This window comes from Mobula birostris, chromosome 9 (assembly GCF_030028105.1).
Source record: "Mobula birostris isolate sMobBir1 chromosome 9, sMobBir1.hap1, whole genome shotgun sequence".
Taxonomy (NCBI): domain Eukaryota; kingdom Metazoa; phylum Chordata; class Chondrichthyes; order Myliobatiformes; family Myliobatidae; genus Mobula; species Mobula birostris.
This window is the reverse complement of record NC_092378.1, coordinates 40142486-40165288: the sequence shown is the minus strand read 5'-3', so window position 1 is coordinate 40165288 and position 22803 is coordinate 40142486. Positions and strand designations below refer to the sequence as shown.

Below are 22803 nucleotides of genomic sequence, written 5' to 3'. Positions count from 1 at the left end.
GGTGAATTGTTTTTGGCAAAATTCAAAGCAACAAATTGCCTAGGCTTTGGCTGTACCTCCCAAAGTACTAACTTTATCACCTGGAAGTACAAAATCAGAAGAGATAAGGGCCTCTAAGTCACTCTGCAATTTACACACCACCCATTTAGAAAAATGTAATTGTTTCATCATTGGCTTTGAGAAGAGATCCAACAACTCTCTACCTTTCTGAAGAGGATCAAAAAAAGATGCCCATCACCATTATTTCAAGGGTGATTAGCACTCTCAGCTAGGCTCCCAGACATAGTGCAGAGTGAACTGAGAGGTCAAACGTTCCAGCCTCTGACCTTCAGCTCATCTCTGATTTCTGTGTTACAATGCACATGCGCAGAAGTCAGGAATAAGTTGGTCTGTGCATTATTGCATACCATTAGTCAATTAGATTGGATCTCCTTACTGCAAACGGAAAACAGGGAGAAGATTCAAAAATGTTTCTCATTATTACTACAGGAAGGTTTTTCAACTGTTCCTTCCTAATAAAATTTATTTGACGGCTTTTTATGATTATTATGATTTATCTACAGACCGGGCCTTTACTTAGATTAAAACAACTGACTTATTTTGAAAGGGAGTAAAAGAAAACTCTATTAAGGTATATTTTTAAAGTAATAATGTAATACAGGGCAATCACAATGGCAGTGACTTCATTGCAATAGAATTTGTGATGCACAGATTCAATTACAGCAATGGAAAAAACGATCACAATGCACCCGAGTAGCAGAAATCTACAGGAAAAAATGTAAAGTCTGGGAATCTGATTAAACTAATGGCATAACTTGTAATTAATTTAAATTTCTTTTATTCTGATATATGTTAACTTTGCTGGCAAGGTTAGCATTTATTATGTGTTCTTAATCAGCCTTGAGATGATGGTCTTTCTCAAAACCATTGATGAAACAATGACAGTTTTCTAAGCAGGGATATTGTGTAACTTGGTGAGTGACTTAGAGACACTAATAATCCCTTACCTCTCCTGATTCGGTACTTTCAAATGCTGAAGGTTATCACTTTGGAAGGTACAACTGAAGAAGCCTATGAAAGTTGCTGCTTTGCATTTTGTAGAACAGTCTGCGGCCATTGTGCCCTGGTGATGGAGGGAACTAAAGTGATAAATGGGATGTGAATCATGTGCTTGTTTGGCACAACATTATGTTGAACACCACTAATCTAAGCAAGTTCAACTGCTTAGATTTGAATGCTTTGCCCCCTGCCATTCAGCCAATCTTTTATACATGATAGCATCTTTCTTGTAGTACCATGGCTTTTAACCTGTTAAGCTGCCTAATGTGTGGCACCTTGCCAAATGACTTCTGAAAATCCAAGTAAATAACATCCACCTACTCTCCTTTATCTATTCTGCTTGTTATTTCCTCAAATAATTCTAAAAGATTTGTCAGGCAAGATTTCTCCTAAAGGAAACTATGCTGACTTTGACCTACTTTATCATGTTTCTCTAAGTACCTGAAACCTTATCCTTAATAATGGACTCCAGCACCTTCCCAGCCACTGAAGTCAGACTACCTGGTCTATAATTTCCTTCCTTCTGCCTCTCTCCTTTCTAAAAAAGTGGAGTGACATTTGCAACTTTCCAGTCCTCCTGAACAATTCCAGAATCTACTGATTTTTGAAAGATCATCACTAATGCCTTCACCTCTCTTCAGCTATCTTTTTTTGAACCCTGGGATATAGTCCATCTGGTCCACCTGACTTATCTACCTTCAGACCTTTCAACTTCCCAAGCACCTTCTCCTTATTACTATCAACTACACTCACTTCTGCTCCCTAACAGTCAAATCCTGGCAATCTGCCAATATCTTCCACAGTGAAGACTGACACAAAATACTTAAGTTCAACTGCCGTTTCTTTGGCCCCAATTACTACCTTTCCAGCATCATTTTCTAGCTGTCTGATACTCAATTTCACATCTATATTATACTTCATATACCCTGAAAAAAAATTTTGCTATCCTCTTTTGTATTACTAGATAGCTTAACTTTTATTTCGTATTTTCTCTCCTTGTGGTTTCTTTAGTTGCCATCTGTTGGTTTTTAAGAGCTTCACAATCATCTAACTTTCCACTAATTTTTGCTTTTATCTGTCTTTTGACTTCCCTTGTCAGCCATGCTTGTGTGATCCTCCCTTTAGAATGTTTGTCCATCTTTGGGAAGTATCGATCCCGCATCTTACAATTTGTTCCCCAAAACTCCAGTCATTGCCGTTCTGCCTTCATCCCTGCTAGCGCCTCCTTCTAATCAACTTTGGCCAACTCATCTCTCATGTCTCTATTGTTCCCTTTACTCCACCATAATGCTGATACAAATGACTTTAGCCTCTCCCTCTCAAACTGCAGGGTGAATTCTATCATATTATGATCTCTGCCTCCTGAGGATTTCTTTATCTTAAGCTCCCACATTAAATCTGGTCTGTTACACAACACCCAATCCAGAAATGCCTTTCCCTAGTGCAGTCAACCATAAGCTGCTCTAAAAAGGCATCTTGTAGGCAATCCACAAATTCCTGCTCTTGGGATCCAGCATCAACTTGATTTTCCCAATCTATCTTCTTATTAAAATCCCTCATGACCATTATAACATTGCCCTTTTAACATGCCTTTTCTACCTTCATTGCAATTTTTATCCCACATCCTGGTTACTGTTCAGAGGACTACATATAACTCCAATTGGGGTATTTTTACCCTTACAGTTTCTTAACACAAAGATTCTACATCTTCTGATCCTATGTCACCTCTTTCTGCAATGTATATCCTTGGATGCTAAGCTCTTAGCTATGATCTTCTTTCAACCATGACTCAGTGATGCCCACGATGTCATACCTGCCACTAAATAATCTGCAGATGCTGGGGTCAAAGCAACACTCACAGCACGCTGGAGGAGCTCAGCAGGTTGGGCAGCATCCGTGGAAATGATGAGTCAACGTTTCGGGTCGGAACCCTTCATCAGGACTGTAGAGGGAAGGGGTAGAGGCCCTATAAAGAAGGTGGGGGGAGGGTGGGAAGGAGAAGGCTGGTAGGTTCTGGGTGAAAAACCAGTAAGGGGAAAGATAAAGGGGTGGGGGAGGGGAGGCAGGGAGGTGATAGGCAGGAAAGGTGAAGAAGGAATAGGGGAAAACACAATGGGTAGTAGAAGGAGGCAGAACCATGAGGGAGGTGATAGGTAGCTGGGGGAGGGGGCAGAGTGAGATAGAGGGGAAGGGAATTACCGGAAGTTGGAGAATTCTATGTTCATACCAAAGGGCTGGAGACTACCTTGATGGTATATGAGGTGTTGCTCCTCCAACCTGAGTTTAGCCTTATCATGGCAGTAGAGGAGGTCATGTATGGTCATATCTGAATGGGAATGGGAAGCAGAGTTGAAGTGGGTGGCTACTGGGAGATCCTGTCTGTTGCGGTGGACGGAGCGGAGGTGCTCGACGAAACAGTCCCCAACCTGCGTCGGGTTTCACCGATGTAGAGGAGGCCACACCGGGAGCACCGGATGCAATAGATGACCCCAACAGATTCACAAGTGAAGTGTTGCCTCACCTGGAAGGTCTGTTTGGGGCCCTGAATGGTGGCAAGAGAGGAGGTGTAGGGACAGGTGTAGCACTTACACTTACAGGGATAAGTGCCGCGTGGGAGATCCGTGGGGAGGGATGTGTGGATAAGGGAGTCGTGGAGGGACCGATCCCTGTGGAAAGCAGAGAGGGGTAGAGAGGGAAAGATGTGCTTAGTGGTGGGGTCCTGTTGAAGGTGGTGGAAGTTGCGGAGGATAATGTGCTGGATCCGGAGGCTGGTGGGGTGGTAGGTGAGGTCATACCTGCCAATCTCTAATTGCACTACAAGATCATCTACCTTATTCTTTGTACTGCTTGCATTCAAATATGACACCTTTAGTTCTGTATTCATCAACCTTTTTGATTTTGTCCCCATGTTACACTTCAACTCATCCCATTGACAGTAATTTTGCCCTATCATCTACCTGTCCTTCCTTACTACACACTGCATCTGCTTGTCTACCAACTGCCCCATCCTTAGCCCAATTATTCTGGTTCCCATCCCCGTGACAAATTAGTTTAAACCCTCCCCAAAAGCCCACAAGGATATTGGCTGCCCTTGGGTTCAGGTGTAACCCATCCTATTTGTACACATCATACCTTCCCCAGAAGACATGCCAATGATCCAGAAATCTGAAATCCTGCTTTCTTTACCAATTACCCAGCCACATATTCATCTGCCAAATCATCCTATTCTTATCTTCATTTGTGTGTGGCACAGGCATCAATCCAGAGATTACTATCCTGAAAGTCCGGTTTTTAGCTTTCTACCTACCTCCTTATATTCTCTGTTCAGGATCTCCTCCCTTTTCCTACCTATGTCATTGGTACCTATATGTACCACAACTTCTGGCTGTTCACCTTCCCCATTTAGAATGCCTGCCATGGATCCAATCCCGGACATCCTGACCCTGGCACCTGGGATGCAACATAATCATCTAGGTATCTCTTTCATATCCACAGAATTTCTTGTCTGCTCTTCTAACTATGGAATCCTTTATCTCTACTGCACCTTTGCTTTGTCCCATTTCCTTCTGAGCCGCAGAGCCAAACAGTGCCAGAGACTCGGTCACTGCAGCTTCCCCTGGTAGGTCATCTTCCCCCGCCCCCCCCACCCTACACCTCTATCCAAAGCGATATACTTACTATTGAGGGGAACAGCCACAGGGGTACCCTGTACTGGCTGCCTATTGCCCTTTCCTCTCCTGACAGTCACCCAGGTAGTTCTTCCTGGAGCTTTTAGGGCTGACTACTTCCCTGTAGCTCCTATGTATCACCTCCTTGTTCTCCCACATGAGCCGAAGATCATCCTGATGCAGTTCCAGTTCCTTAACATGGTCTCTAAGGAGCTGCAGCTCAATGCACCTCATGCATTGTATGTTACCAGGGAGATTGGAGGTCTCCCAGAGTTCCCACATTTCGCATGAAGAACATACCATTGACCATGGACCCATTCTGACTGCTCTAGCTACGTACTAATAGACAAAGAAAGATTTAAAAAACTTACTAGAAACTTACTTGGACTCTCCACCTGTTCTCACCTAGCCTTTTGAACCAAAGCTCTAACCCTGGCTCACTCCAACAATAGCTGGGCTACTTACACCTCATTACTTTTTAATGGCCTGTGCTGAGTGCCTAATCATCATTATGATTACAGCCTATTGAAAACTCCCAAAATACCCCAAGCTCTTTTAAAATGTCATACCACCTCAGCCCAACAAGCGTTTGCTTGCGATTATTGCAGCCCACCAAAAAGTCCCCAAAGGCCCCGAGCTCATTTTAAACCTCACTGTGTCTCAGCCAGACGATCGGCTGCTCACGGTGATTGCAGACTGCCAAAAGCAGTATTTTTTTTTGTATTCATTCTGCCTATTTACAAGCCCAACTTGTCCTGCCATCTACATGGGTTTGCGAACATCCACATTTCCTGTTCCTTTGTTGTACCGTTTTTTCATGTATGTTCAGTTTATAAGCTTGCAATGTTGTTGTGCTCCACCTGACACACAATTTCAGTGCTTCATGCTTATGATTGTACTACTACAAAATAGCATTAGATGGTGCTATATTTCTTACAATTACAAAAATATCCATCCTTCAGAAGTATTTCATTGGCTGTAAAACATCTTGATCCTGAAAGGCATGTGAAAAGTGAAATACAACACCTTTATTTTCTTTCTGAAAGTTTCTTTTAGTTAGCTATTTACCCTAAGACCCCTTGACTATGCTTTGCACTATTTCTTATCTTTGGTTTTCTATTTTTTCTTAATGAAGAAATTACTAAATGAGAATTACAACTAATTATTTTATTATCATTCTTCTAAATAGATCATGCTTTCTGTAATGCCTATTCTAATATGCAGCCCTAAGTAGCTGCTACACATGAATGAGTTTGGATGAACCACCAGATGAAGATGCATCAGATTACTGTCTATATTGAATTGCCCCATTTCATAACCTTAATTTATTAGCCTGAGTTCCACTTTCTTTCACTAAATTTGGCATGACCTACATACAGTATGTATAATGCACAAACATTTATAATAATACAGAACAAACATAGAATAGTACAGCACAGTACAGGCCCTTCGACCCACAATGCTGTGCCGACCCTCAAACCCTGCCTCCCATATAAGCCCCCACCTTAGATTCCTCCATATACCTGTCTAGTAGTCTCTTAAACTTCACTAGTGTATCTGCCTCCACCACTGACTCAGGCAGTGCATTCCACGCACCAACCACTCTCTGAGTAAAAAACCTTCCTCTAATATCCCCCTTGAACTTCCCACCCCTTACCTTAAAGCCATGTCCTCTTGTATTGAGCAGTGGTGCCCTGGGGAAGAGGCGCTGGCTATCCACTCTATCTATTCCTCTTATTATCTTGTACACCTCTATCATGTCTCCTCTCATCCTCCTTCTCTCCAAAGAGTAAAGCCCTAGCTCCCTTAATCTCTGATCATAACGCATACTTTCTAAACCAGGCAGCATCCTGGTAAATCTCCTCTGTACCCTTTCCAATGCTTCCACATCCTTCCTATAGTGAGGTGACCAGAACTGGACACAATACTCCAAGTGTGGCCTAACCAGAGTTTTATAGAGCTGCATCATTACATTGCGACTCTTAAACTCTATCCCTCGACTTATGAAAGCTAACACCCATAAGCTTTCTTAACTACCCTATCCACCTGTGAGGCAACTTTCAGGGATCTGTGGACATGTACCCCGAGATCCCTCTGCTCCTCCACACTACCAAGTATCCTGCCATTTACTTTGTACTCTGCCTTGGAGTTTGTCCTTCCAAAGTGTACCACCTCACACTTCTCCGGGTTGAACTCCATCTGCCACTTCTCAGCCCACTTCTGCATCCTATCAATGTCTCTCTGCAATTTTTGACAATCCTCTACACTATCTACAACACCACCAACCTTTGTGTCGTCTGCAAACTTGCCAACCCACCCTTCTACCCCCACATCCAGGTCGTTAATAAAAATCATGAAAAGTAGAGGTCCCAGAACAGATCCTTGTGGGACACCACTAGTCACAATCCTCCAATCTGAATGTACTCCCTCCACCACCACCCTCTGCCTTCTTCAGGCAAGCCAATTCTGAATCCACCTGGCCAAACTTCCCTGGATCCCATGCCTTCTAACTTTCTGAATAAGCCTACCGTGTGGAACCTTGTCAAATGCCTTACTAAAATCCATATAGATCACATCCACTGCACTACCCTCATCTATATGCCTGGTCACCTCCTCAAAGAACTCTATCAGGCTTGTTAGACACGATCTGCCCTTCACAAAGCCATGCTGACTGTCCCTGAACAGACCATGATTCTCTAAATGCCTATAGATCCTATCTCTAAGAATCTTTTCCAACAGCTTTCCCACCACAGACGTAAGGCTCACTGGTCTATAATTACCCGGACTATCCCTACTACCTTTTTTGAGCAAGGGAACAATATTCGCCTCCCTCCAATCCTCCGGTACCATTCCCGTGGACAACGAGGACATAAAGATCCTAGCCAGAGGCTCTGCAATCTCTTCTCTCGCCTCATGGAGCAGCCTGGGGAATATTCCGTCAGGCCCCGGGGACTTATCTGTCCTAATGTATTTTAACAACTCCAACACCTCCTCTCCCTTAATATCAGCATGCTCCAGAACATCAACCTCACTCATATTGTCCTCACCATCATCAAGTTCCCTCTCATTGGTGAATACCGAAGAGAAGTATTCATTGAGGACCTCACTCACTTCCACAGCCTCCAGGCACATCTTCCCACCTTTATCTCTAATTGGTCCTACCTTCACTCCTGTCATCCTTTTTTTCTTTGCATAATTGAAGAATGCTTTGGGGTTTTCCTTTACCCTACTCGCCAAGGCCTTCTCATGCCCCCTTCTTGCTCTTCTCAGCCCCTTCTTAAGCTTTCTTGCTTCCCTATATTCCTCAATAGACCCACCTGATCCTTGCTTCCTAAACCTCATGTATGCTGCCTTCTTCCTCCTGACTAGATTTTCCACCTCACTTGTCACCCATGGTTCCTTCACCCTACCATTTTTTATCTTCCTCACTGGGACAAATTTATCCCTTACATCCCGCAAGAGATCTCTAAACATCGACTACATGTCCATAGTACATTTCCCTGCAAAAACATCATCCCAATTCACACCCGCAAGTTCTAGCCTTATAGCCTCATAATTTGCCTTTCCCCAATTAAAAATTTTCCTGTCCTCTTTGATTCTATCCTTTTCCATGATAATTATAAAGGCCAGGGAGCGGTGGTCACTGTCCCCCAGATGCTCACCCACTGAGAGATCTGTGACCTGACCTGGTTCATTACCTAGTACTAGATCTAGTATGGCATTCCCCCTAGTCGGCCTATCCACATACTGTGACAGGAATCCATCCTGGACACACTTAACAAATTCTGCCCCATCTAAACCCTTGGAACTAATCAGGTGCCAATCAATATTAGGGAAGTTAAAGTCACCCATGATAACAACCCTGTTATTTTTGCACCTTTCCAAAATCTGCCTCCCAATCTGCTCCTCTGTATCTCTGCTGCTACCAGGGGGCCTATAGAATACCCCCAGTAGAGTAACTGCTCCCTTCCTGTTCCTGACTTCCACCCATATTGACTCAAAAGAGGACCCTGCTACATTTCCCACCCTTTCTGTAGCTGTAGTAGTATCTCTGACCAGTAATGCCACCCCTCCTCCCCTTTTTCCGCCCTCTCTATCCCTTTTAAAGCACTGAAATCCAGGAATATTGAGAATCCATTCCTGCCCTGGTGCCAGCCAAGTCTCTGTAATGGCCACTACATCATAATTCCATGTATGTATCCAAGCTCTCAGTTCATCACCTTTGCTCCTGATAATAATCGCATCGGTCAGCTGAACAAAACAAAATCTAACTTGTCCATCTTTGAAATTGATGTGTTTATATTTTAATGGAATTTCAAGATATCTTCCATGTTTTTTGTTTTCCTTACAAGTATAAAACCAAGCATTTCTGAACAAATACCACTTTCAGATATTGACGTGCTAGGTTCACTTCACTCCATGTTAAAATAGGATCAAGTAATAAATGTTTGTTTAATTGTATGTTTTCCTCATGTTTCTGGGTGAACTGAAAAAGAAGTCATGCTTTATTGTAGACAAAAATCTGTATCTGAATAAATTATCGAGTGTTTTAGGATTACTTCTGTATCACTCTGTTTTACAGTCAATGCGCGTGTCAAGTTTATAAACTTGATCAGTAAAATTTATTTTCTTTCCAGCAATTCCTTGACACCTCAGACTCATCCTTGGTTCTACCAGCAGTTGACTGGAGGGCGATAAAACATCTAAAGGAAAATTTAAATTGGACCAAAGTTCAAATTGGCCATGATCAGGAGAAAGAACTGAAAGTGGATCCTTCAAAGCAAAATCTGATTGTAATAAACTTAGAACCAGTTGACAGGTATGTGTTATAATAATTAAACTTATATGAATTTTTCATTGGTATTAACATTTTAACTTAATGAAACATTTGACTGTATTATAATATATCCATTTCATAAATTCAATCATCATTCAAAGATCAAAGTAAATTTTGTCATTAAAAATACATATATGTCACCATATACAATACTGAGATTGATTTTCTTGCAGGCATACACAATAAATCCAAGAAACTCCATAAAATCAATACAAAACCATACCCAATTTTGAATTGTGCAAATACAAAAGAAGTAATAACATAATAAATAAGCGATAATTATTTAGAACATGAGATGAAGAGTCCTTGAAAGTGAGACCAATGGGATCAATTCAGTGATGAGTATAGTGAAGTTGAGTGAAGTTATACTCTCTAGTTCGAGAGCCTGTTGGTTGAGGGGTAATAACTGTTTCTGAACCTAGTGATATGGGTCTGAGGCTCCTGTACCTTCTTCCTGATGGCAGCACTGAGAAGAGTGTATGGCTTAGAGTAGATGGTGGGGGTCCATTATTACTGAAACGAAATGTTGAATTTGAATAAATTTGTACATGCTGAATTCTGAGATGATGAACCAAATGAACATAGTTTTTTTAAAATCTGCTTCCAATTCATGACCATCAATAGATAACAATGGTTAACTTAGAGATAGAATAAAGCAGTCCAAAAATTGATAGAATTCACAATATTTACATAAATTTTTAGTTCCTTAATCTCCTAAAATTTTAATCTTCAAAAACTCTAACACTTGATTCTGAAGATATCATTACCATAAGACATATGACATAGGAACAGAATTAGGCCATTCAGCCCAATGAGTTTGTTCCACCATTTGATCATGACTGAACCATTTCCCTCTAAACCCCTTTCTCCTGCCTTCTCTGCATAACCTTTCATGCTTTGACATCAAGAATCTATCAACCCCCACCTTAAATACTCCCAATGACCTGGCCTCTACAGCTGCCTGTGGCAATGAATTCCACAGGTTCACCAGAAATGGACACCCCTTTATTCTGAGGTTGTGCCCTCTGGTCCTAGACTCCCCCACGGTAGGAAACATCCTCTCCACATCGACTGTATCTATGCCTTTTGATATTTGATTGCTTTTATTGAAATCACCCCTCATTCTTCTGCATTCCAGAGAGTACTGGCCCAGAGCCATCAAACGCTCCTTGTATATTAAGCCTTTCAGTCCCAGAATCATTTTCTTGAGCCTCCTTTGAATCATCTCCAATGTCAACACATCCTCTCTTAGATAAGGGGTCCAAAGGTTTTCAGTACTCCAGGTGAGGCTCAACAGTGCCTTATAAAGCCTCAGCATTACATCCTTGTCTTAACATTCTAGTCCTCTCGAAATGAATGCTAACGTTGCATTTACCTTCCTCGCCACCTACTCAATCTGCAAGTTAACCTTTAGGGAATTCTGCACGAGGACTCCCTAGTCCTTTTGCGACTTGGATTTTTGAATATTCTCCCTGTTTAGACAATAGTCTATGCTTTTATTCCTCCTACCAGCGTGCATGAGCATACACTTCCTGGCACTGTATTCCATCTGCTCTTTCTTGTCCATCCTGCTAATCTGTCTAAGTCCTTCTGCAGCCTTCCTGCTTCCTCAACAGTACCTGGCCCTCTACCTATCTTCATATTGTCTACAAATTTGGCCACAGAGCCATCAATTCCTTTATCCAAATCATTGACATATAATGTAAAAAGAAGCTGTCCCAATACTAACCCCTGTGGAACACGACTAGTCACTGGCAGCCAATCAGAAAAGGCTCTTCTGCCTCCTGCAAATCAATCAAAGCTCTATCCTGTCTGTCTGTATCTTGTTTTACGGCGGTTGGCATCCAGCTTAATGGTGCATTACCGCCACACTCTGCTCCAGAATGTGCACTAGACATACATTCTAAATCCCTTCACCCAATCTCACACACACACACACACACACACACACACACACACACACACATATATATATATACAAACCTACACTTCACCCTCCCATCTTTGACCATCCTAGTATCCTATTCCTGTTTATTCGTCATATTCTATAAAAAACCCCTGTACCCCTTAAAAACGCTAAAAATACCCGAACTTGTGCTCTCTCACCCATGCCCAGCAACCCTTTTAATGTGAATTCCTGCATCTCCAACTCCCTTAATGTATTTCTCATCATCTCTCTCTGTATCCCATACTTCCTGCAGCTCAGAACTGCATGTTCTACTGACTCCTCTTCCTGACATTCCTCACACAATCCTATCTGGTGTTTCCCTATCATTTTCAATGTTTTGTTTAATGCACAATGCCCCAGCCTTAACCTAGTCCACACAATTTCCTCTCTTCTGTTTCCATTACCTACGCTAGTAACTGCAACACTCTTTTGTATTTGATATAAATGCCTCCCTTTCCCCTCCCTGTCCCATCTTTCTTGCCACATTCGGTTGACTTTTTCCCAGATTACACACTTAACCTCTGCTTTACTGATACTAATGTGCATTTCCACATTTTCTTTCTTTAACGCCCTCTTTGCCAACTCATCCACCCTCTCATTCCCCTTCACCCCTACATGTGCTGGAACCCATAGAAATTTTACCTGACCTCCCTGATTTGCAATTCTTGTAACTAACTGAAGGACTTCGTAAAGTACATCTTGCCGACTGTTGGTGTGAAAAGACCTTAAACTTGCTAGAACTGAGGATGACTCTGAACATATCAATGCTTTGGCTTGTCTGGCTTTCTGCACCTATTGCAACGCAACCAACACTGCCAGCACCTCCACTGTGAACACCCCTAACTTATTAGATGTTCTTCTGCTGATTCCAATTTCTTTTGCTGGTATTACCACCCCAAACCCTGTCACTCCTGTTTCAGGTTCCTTCGCACCATCCGTATAAGTGTGAGTATAATCACTATACTTTTCCATCACATGACAGTTAAATGCATTTACCAAATCTGTTTTATATCTTTCTTTCCTTTTTACCTCTAACAAATGCCAGTCTATGTCAGGCCATACAAGCTTCCATGGAGCTACAACCGGATAAACTACTGAAGGACTTATCCTCAGATCAAATACTGCACATTCTTTCGCAAACAACAGGAATTCTGCAGATGCTGGAAATTCAAGCAACACACATCAAAGTTGCTGGTGAACGCAGCAGGCCAGGCAACATCTCTAGGAAGGGTCTCGGCCTGAAACGTCGACTGCACCTCTTCCTAGAGATGCTACCTGGCCTGCTGCGTTCACCAGCAACTTTGATGTGTGTTACATTCTTTCACAATATCATTCCCTACCCGACTAAAGGTATCCCTCTGAAACCTCCCATTTTCCCAGCACTCCTGCAACACTCCTTTAGTAGGGTGAGAATCATTGTGCCCCTGCAAGTTAGCCCAGTAGTTTGCCATCAGTTGCATCCTTCTTAGTTCCAAAGGCATTATTCCCATTTCTACCTGTAGGGCTGACACCGGTGACGTTTTAAAAGCCCCACTGCACACTCTCAAGGCCTGAGCCTGAATCACATCCAGTTTCCTTATAAGAGACCTAGCTGCTGATCCATATACTATATTTCCATAATCCAATACAGATCTCACTAAAGCCACATACATTCTCTTCAAAGCTGAACAACTTGCTCCCCATTCCCTACCAGTCAAACATCTCATCACATTTGTTACTTTTTTACATTTCTCCTCAACTTTCCTGATATGGTCTGCCCATGTTAATCGTAAATCAAATATAACTCCCAGAAATTTAAATGATGAAACCCTTTCTAATTCAACCCCATACATCCTTAACTTCTTCCCTACCTCAACCCTTTTCCTGGTAAAAAATACAGTTTGAGTTTTATCTACTGAAAATCTACATCCCCAATCATAACCCCACTCCACCACTTCATCAATTGCTTCTTGTAGTTTCCTGATTATATGGTCCATGTTCCTGCCTCTGTTCCACAAGGCCCCATCATCCGCAAACAGTGACCTACCTATATCCACTGGTACCTTTGTGAAGACATCATTGATCATAATGATGAAAAGTAACGGGCTAATCACACTACCTTGAGGTGCGCCATTTTCCACTATGTACTGTTTTGATAATTCTGGTCCAATCTGAACTTGAATTTTTCTACCAAACAAAAAATCTTTAATCCAATTAAAAACTCTCCCACCAACCCCCATCTTGTGCAGTTTAATTAATAATCCTTCCTTCCACATCATATCATAGGCTTTTTCAATGTCAAAGAACACTGCCACTACTGACTCTCTATTTGCCTGGGCCTTCCTTATTTCAGTCTCTAACATAATCATTGAGTCCATGGAATTCCTTCCCTTTCTAAAACCACTCTGATAACTCGCCAGCATTCCCCTTTTCTCAGGCTCATATGATAACCTTTCTGTTATCATCCTTTCCATTATCGTACATATACTTGATGTTAATGCAATTGGTCTGTAGCTAGTGGGTTTTGACAGATCCTTGCCAGGCTTCCTTATTGGAATTACTACTGCTTCTTTCCATGCACTTGGTAATCTTCCCTCCTCCCACACTCTGTTATAAAAATGCAGCAACTTCAAGAGCGCTCCTTCTCCTAGATTTTTTAGCATCACAGAGCGTATCCGATCTTTCCCTGGGGAGTTTGGTCTTGATCTCTTTATTGCTCTCACCATTTCTGCTAATGTAAATGGATCATCAATTATATCATCTGTTCCTTCCCTCCTGCTTAACACACCTGGGTGTTGGCTCATTATTCTTTCCCTTCTTCTTCTCCCTTCTTCAGACAAATTTTCTGAACTGTGTATCAGTACAAATGACTTGGCCATGACCTCAGCCTTATCCCTACTGGAGACTGCAGTTTCCTCCTCAGATATCATTACTGGATATTCCCATTCCCTTCTATCTCCTCCCATCCTCTTAATCATTCCCCATATCTCTCCCACAGGTGTTGTTCTTCCTACCTTGTCACAAAAACTCCTCCAACTTGCCCTTTTAGCTTGACGTCTGGTTCTTCTCACCACTGCCTGTGCTTTCTTATATTGAACCAAATGTTGCATATTATGGGTTCATTTAACTAGCCTGAATGCTCTATTTCTGTTTTTTACAGCCTGACAACATTCCTCTGTCCACCATGGTACCAGTTTTCTATTCATCCTATTTTTACTCCTAGGTATAGATCCTTCTGCTGCCATGATAATTGCTGAAGTCACCTGACTGTTTAATTCATCTACATTTCCAGAAATATCAATCTTTGTCAACCCTTCTTCACTCAACTTCTGGAAATTACCCCAATCAGCTTTTTCAAACACCCACTTTGGGGTTCCGCCACCTGGTGTTACTTCAACTCTTTCACCCACTGAACACAAAACTGGGTAGTGATCACTGCCTACTGTTGAAGCAGTCCAAACTCCCCAGTTACTAATGCCAGCCAAGGTATTAGACACTAACGTAATATCTAACACTGACTCAGTTCCTGTTGTTATACCTATCCTTGTGCCGCTACCATCATTCATACACACCAAATCCCTTTCTTCCATCAAATCTTCAATTACCTTTCCATTTGGATCTGTAATCTGATCCTCCATATTGTGCTATGAGCATTGAAATCTGCACACCACACTACTTTGTCTGTTTTGTCCTTGTATCTTTAATAGGCTGTCCAAATCCAACCTTTTACATGGATTGTAGTAGTTAATTATAACCACTCCCTCCCCTCTCTCCCACACTTCCACCACTATGTATTCCTGATCATCTCCTTTTTCCAGTACCCTATATGGTATACCTTGCTTGATTAACATAGCACAACCCCCTCCTCCCCCTAGATTTCTATCTTTCCTTATCATTGTATACCCATATACCACAAAGTCTAAAGTTGGTTTCAACCAAGTTTTCTGAATACACACTACATCCGGTTTTACAACCATTTCTTTAATAAAGTGCTTGAATTCCTGGCTATTGGCCAGTAAGCTCCTTGCATTCCATTGTAAAAGAATCACCATAATTAGTATTAACCAACACATGACACTTCCTGGCTTGACTGATTACTGAGGTTCTCCCTCACTTCCTCCCATGTCAGTCCTACTAACCCTAAATGGTTTACTGCTGCTTTTACCACCAGCTGAATTTTGTCACTTTTTGACATTACCTCAGCCGTACTATTAATCACTCCTGGAATGAATGTTACTAGAGCCTTTTTGTCTACATAAATCCTGTCATTTGTTCCTTGTTGCATCTCTCATATCCCTATTGCTCCCTGTTCATTAGGAGCATTATTCTGTTCTCTTGACATTCTTACAGCTTCTGCATAAGTGATCTTTCTTTTCACTCTTATTTCTTGAATTTTAGTCTCCCGTCTGACAACCTCACACCCACTATATGCAACAATATGAGCTCCTCCACAATTGCAGCATTTTGGTTGAACTCCTGTTCCGCACTTTCCATATTCATGATCACCCCCACATCTCCTCTGCCTTTTACAGTTTTTAGCCACGTGTCCAAACCTTTGACAATTATAGCACCTCAATGGCTTTGGCACATACACCCTTACTGGGTAACTCATGAAACCCAGGAACAGCTTCCTTGGCACTCTTTCTTCTTCAAATTCAATCAATACAGATTCACTTTCCTTTTTCACTCCCTCCTTTGTTGTTTTCAGTCTTTGAACATTCATTACTTTCCCTCCTTTGATATTCCTCTTTATCTCCTCCATATTTATACTCATTGGTATCCCCGTGATCATTCCTTTACAACCACTGTTTTGTGCTCCCACCCTCCCAGTGTATTCCACCTTGCATTTTCCTATCTCTTTTAGCTTGAGTGCTTTCTCAAGTTGTTCCTCATTCGCACATCTTACCAATAAGTTGCCATCATTAAGGACTTTTGCAAATACTATTTCCCCTATCTTATTTGTCAGAGTTGTTGTTAGCACAAACGGGTTAATTTTCTTCATATGTCCCTGGGCCTTCTCATTAAACCTAATTATGACAACACCTCCTCTCTGAGCTTGTTCATTTTCCTCACTTTCAGAGCTTTCTCCACTATCATTTCTTATTCCTTTATTCCCTTTGTCTTGGTTTTTATTTATCCGACCCCTCACTACCTCCTCATTCCCTTTATTTCTCCCTTCACAATAAGCCACCTCTCCCCAGCTGCCTACCTCTGGTCCCAAGTCTCTATCCCTCTCCTTCTCCACTTTCTTCCCCTCAACCCCGCCTCTTATCTTGTCCGCCATTACCGGACCCACACGACCTCCTCTCAACAATTTCCGTTCCTTCCCCACTCTCTTTCCCTCAACAGGTTCCAAAGCACATTCACGCATCAAGCAAAACACAGCCATCTTCCAGCCACTCCCTTCTCAAAGCTCTATCCATGCTACTATCTTTCCTATAATACCGTGAGCCTTTATCTTAATAAGCAATCTCATGTGACACACTTTGTTAAATGCCTTCTAAAAATCAAAGTACACAACATCTACTGATTTCCCTTTGTCGATCATGCTTTTTATTTCCTCAAAGAATTACAACAGATTTGTCAGGCAAGATTTTCCTTTAAGGATACCGTGCTGACTTTGGCCTATTTTACCATGTGTCTCTAAGTACCCTGAAACCTTATCCTTAATTAACAATCAACTACAACACCTTCCCAACCACTGAGGTCAGGCTAACTGGCCTATAGTTTTCTTTCTTCTGCTTCCCTCCCTTCATGAAGAGTGGAGTGACATTTGCAATTTTCCAGTCCTCTGAACCATGCCAGAATCAGGTGATTTTTAAAAAATAATTACTAATGCCCCCACAACCTCTTTCAGAACCCTGTGGTATAGTCCATCTGGTCCAGTGACTTATCTACCTCGACCAGATCAGATTGTCTACAGGCAACATAATTTCTTAGTTGTCAATGTCTGTCCTAAAATACTCACAATATATATCTAAAATTGAAAGATATGGGTTTTTCAAGCATTGCTACCGTTCACCATCATTGACCCCACATCAAAAATAAACTTATCACTGTTCTTTTCCATATTTCAAGTTGATAGATTTCTTCTTTGCTGGTGTGTTTTCTTATTTGAAGTTACAGTATAGATGCTGCTACCTTTGGGCTTTCATCCTGCCTGATAAGACTAATGAGGGCCTTCTGTGCAGATTTCTCTCAATGATTACAATTTGCTAATGTACTCATGTGATAACCTGCTGGGCTTTTCTGAGCTACTACATCCTTTAAACAGCCCGTGAATCATATATTTTCCTTTCTTCATCCACATTTTGCGATTTAGTCACATTCCTTTAAATGCAATTGATTTTGTGTTAATTGTATAATCCCCAGTCAACACACTAACTAGAATGTTACTCATCATCATTTGACAAATTAAATGGCTGAACAGTTTCTTTATTAACACTAGCAATAGTATCTATGTACTCATTCAGCATCAAAGCATATTAGGCAAATATACATATCTCTAAGAAGGACTGTCACAAGTATAATTCTAACTAATATTAATGTTAATTGTGCACTAGTACTATAGTAAATAAAGATTTTATTCAGAATATTCCTCTGATCTGGAATAATACTGGAATCTTTCTAATATTTGTACTTATATAAACAATTAATTTCTTTGTTCTGAAAATGCAAATATAAGCAGTTCTTTTGTTATAATCATAAAGAATACATTTCACATCCATTACATTTCATTTGAGTCATGTGTCTGTATTTGAAATGCTTTACTTTGAAAATGTGTCATATGTTCATACAAATGTAATTAATAGATGCATTAATATATATAATTGATATATATATATATAATTAATAGATAATTATAATTAATAGATACATTTCGATACAAGATCTACTGTTAATGAGAAAATTAAATTGGCAATGGAGAAAATGAGATTTACGAATAGTCTTGATGTGTGCCAGGAATTACCAGACTGGTATGGTGGGATCTGCAAAATGCAACCTGCTTGAAATGATAGATGGAAATCCATTGAACTCCAACCTACTTTTTTTCATTAAAAGAACATAAATCTATATGCTATATCAATGCATTCTCTTTCTATAATCAACTGAATTATTTGCCTTTGTTGTTAAGTTACAGGTATCATATACAATAATAAGTCATCGTTCAATGCAGTATCCAAAATGACATGACAAAAATATTTATACCACTCAAAAGAAAAATTTATTTTGCAACCTATGGCAAAAATTCACTTCTTTTGCTTTGGGGAGAAAGAGTAAAAACTTCTTTCATGATTTTTTTCCAAGATATATTTCCAAATGCTTATCTACCTCCACAGAAAATCATAATTCTGACTGACCATAAGGATTTCCATGGAGATTTTTCAAAAATACTATTTTATTTAGGTAAAGAGTAAAAAAATAATAGGGAACTTCATATCAAAATTATTTATTTTTCATGATTCTATTGTTGGAAAGAGCACAGGGATCTCACAAATTCTTTGAAAACTCAGCTTGTAGCACTCTTGAATGAATTCTTCACTATGATACTGAATGACTAATAACAAAATGACATAATTTGGTATCACACATCAAAGTTGCTGGTGAACGCAGCAGGCTAGGCAGCATCTCTAGGAAGAGGTACAGTCGACGTTTTGGGCTGAGACCCTTTGTCAGGACTAACTGAAGGAAGAGCTAGTACTGTAAGAGATTTGAAAGTGGGAGGGGGAGGGGGAGATCCAAAATGATAGGAGAAGACAGGAGGGGGAGGGATGGAGCCAAGAGCTGGACAGGTGATTAGCAAAAGGGATATGAGAGGATCATGGGACAGAAGGCCCAGGGAGAAGGAAAAGGTGGGGGGGGGGAACCCAGAGGATGGGCAAGGGGTATAGTCAGAGGGATAGAGGGAGAAAAAGGAGAGAGAGAGAGAGAGAGAAAGAATGTGTGCATATAAATAAATAACAGATGGGGTACGAGGCGGAGGTGGGGCATTAGCGGAAGTTAGAGAAGTCAATGTTCATGCCATCAGGTTGGAGGCTACCCAGACGGAATATAAGGTGTTGTTCCTCCAATCTGAGTGTGGCTTCATCTTTACAGTAGAGGAGGCCGTCTGGGTAGCCTCCAACCTGATGGCATGAACATAGACTTCTCTAACTTCCGCTAATGTCCCACCTCCCCCTCATACCCCATCCGTTATTTATTTATATACACACATTCTTTCTCTCTCTCTCTCTCTCCTTTTTCTCCCTCTGTCCCTCTGACTATACCCCTTGCCCATCCTCTGGGTTTATCCCCCCCTCCCCCTTTTCCTTCTCCCTGGGCCTCCTGTCCCATGATCCTCTCATATCCCTTTTGCCAATCACCTGTCCAGCTCTTGGCTCCATCCCTCCCCCTCCTGTCTTCTCCTATCACTTTGGATCTCCCCCTCCCCCTCCCACTTTCAAATCTCTTACTAGATCTTCCTTCAGTTAGTCCTGACGAAGGGTCTCAGCCTGAAACGTCGACTGTACCTCTTCTTAGAGATGCTGCCTGGTCTACTGCGTTCACCAGCAACTTTGTTGTGTGTTGCTTGAATTTCCAGCATCTGCAGAAATCCTCGTGTTTACGTTTATAATTTGGTATCTACAGTTTCCATGGTTTGATTCAAAAAAAGTTAGTTATTGCTTTAAACATATAACAAAAAAGTGGAATTCAATGATTGATACTAATTGATAATTAATTATGATTATTGTGACAAAAATTATTTTCTCTGTCTTAACGGATAGGTTGAATAACTTGAAAACGGCACAGACTCTAACCAGCAATGGTAAGACCAACTTTGATTTTGTTATTTTCTCTTGGCTAAGACTAAACGTTTTGTTATTGCTGATCTAGTAGGTTTGGTAGGTCAAAATTCAACTGGACACTATAAACATTGTGTATTTGACGTGAAATGGAATGGATTGGACTAGAAATTGGATTTTGTACCACCATAATTTTCCATACTGCGTGCTTAAATAAGAATTATTTGTGAAGAAAAATTGAATTCAAAATGAATTCCATGAAGTTTGTGAACTTCTTTCAAGACCTTCCATGCATTTATTGTTCCAGTGCATGATGCCTTTAGTGTATACACGTGCCTGGATGCTACATGTGATTCCATTTTTGTACCATGTATTTGTGGCCCATGTATAGATCAGATCACAAAAGCATTCATTGCATTTGGGATCTGTTCTGATATTGCTTAAATGGAACATTGAATCTAATGCTTAGGAGCCCATTCAGGACAGGTCATCTTATGGGGGAATATTTAACTGTACTGATATTTCAGTCTTATTGTCCTTCAAACCTTCCAACCTAGTCATGACCACATTTCATTTGCTCATCCCCACCTGATAGTCATGTGCACTTCCTTCTTGCTCCCTCATTCGACCAACCTCTTGTATGTTCCATCCAGCGAGATGCTGCTTGTCTTTCCCTCCACCTGTTTGCTCACTGGTTACCTATCTCACAAACTAATGTCAAAAAGGCTTCAACTTGATTTTGTGACAGAAAATCTTTGCTCTTAAATGCTTACTCTGTTTCTCTTGGCACAGATCCTGCCTGACCTGCCCAATGTGTCCAACATTTTCTGTTTTTATCTAAAATTTCCAGCTTTGTTGATTTTCATCCCTATACGAAAGTCTGTCCGAGTCCCTTCCCAATCCAACACCTATCTCCCAATCTGCTGTTTGATTCTCATCTGCATTTCACCTCCGGATCCACATCCCCCTGACTGATTCCAATTCTTATTCTTACCTACATTCTGTCTCTCTTTCTCTCATAGCCCCTTTCCTCTCGTATGGCACACCAAAACACCCCTGATCCTCCTCCTCTGAGGTAGATGATGCCTTGAACCAGTTTTGCTGCTCAACCTTGTGATAGGTCATCTGTGAGCAAAGCACTTGTTGGTTCCTATGTACCAACCATTTAATATCCCTTTGAGGTGCCCTTTGTTTACTAGAGAGTAGATTCTTGTCTGTAGAAGATATGAGTGTCAATAATGTAAATGATGGAAACAGCAGGTTTGAAATGCTTTATTATGTTATAGCGGTGTCTTCAGTTTCCCACTTGCACCTTACTTTTCTATTGCCTTCATCCCGTTAAGATGCCCACTAAAAACAAACTAAGTAATGTTTTAAAAATGCTCCTGTTCAGCAACTGAGTTGAATTGAATTAAATTGACTTTATTTCTTACATCCTTCATATACATGAGTAGTAAAAATCTTTATGTTAAGTCTCTGTCAATGTACAATGTGCAGTTTATTGTAATTTATAACAAATAATATGTAGAACAGGACAGTCAATATAACATAGAAATACAATTGTATCAGCATGAATTAATCGGTCTGATGGCCTGGTGGAAGAAGTTGTCCCGGAGCCTGTTGGTCCTGGCTTTTATGCTGCGGTACTGTTTTCCAGATCGTAGCAGTTTGTGGTTGGGGTGACTCGGGTCCACAATGACCCTTCGGGCCCTTTTTACACACCTGTCTTTGTAAATGTCCTGAATATTGGGAAGTTCACATCTACAGATGTGCTGGGCTGTCTTTGCAGAATCCTGCGATTGAGGGAAGTACTGTTCCCATACCAGGCAGTGATGCAGTCAGTCAGGATGCTCTCATTTGTGCCCCTATAGAAAGTTCTTAGGATTTGGGGGTCCATACCAAACTTCTTCAACCATCTGAGGTGAAAGGGGCATTGTGCTTTTTTCACCACACAGCCAGTATGTACAGACCATGTGAGATCCTCGTTGATGTGTATGCCGAAGAACTTAAAGCTGTTCACCCTCTCAACCCCAGATCCATTGATGTCAATAGGGGTTAGCCTGTCTCCATTCATCCTGTAGTCCACAACCAGCTCTTTTGTTTTTGTGACAATGAGGGAGAGGTTCTTTTCTTGACACCACTGTGTCAAGGTAATGACTTCTTCCCTGTAGGCTGCCTCATTATTATTTGAAATTAGGCTGATCAGTGTAGTATTGTCAGCAAATTTAATGAGCAGATTGGAGCTGTGGGTGGTGACACGGTCATCGGTATACAGAGAGTAAAGGAGGGGGCTTAGGACATAGCCCTGAGGTGCGCTTCTGTTGAGAGTTAGAGTGGCAGAGGTGAGGGAGTCCACTCTTACCACCTGCCGGCGATCTGACAGGAAGTCTAGGATCCAGCTACACAAGGCAGGTTGAAGGCCGATTGCTCTGACTTGCATGCAGATGATTTAGAAAACCAATCATTAGGTGTTAATGTTTACATCAAAGATAAGGTGAGCTATAATAAAACTGACCCGGAAGGTTTTGG

General features: G+C 41.2%; 1 protein-coding gene across 2 annotated transcripts in view; it reads left to right on the top strand.

The window, feature by feature from the left end:
* The window catches only part of LOC140202704 (V-type proton ATPase subunit S1-like), a 64018-nt gene that overhangs the window by 17273 nt on the left and 23942 nt on the right, over positions 1-22803 (top strand). For both annotated transcript variants that reach the window (XM_072267890.1, XM_072267889.1), the window contains exons 4-5: positions 9365-9546; positions 20257-20297. In XM_072267890.1, the coding sequence (XP_072123991.1) occupies positions 9365-9546; positions 20257-20297 (223 nt within the window). The remainder of the gene's footprint in view (positions 1-9364; positions 9547-20256; positions 20298-22803) is intronic.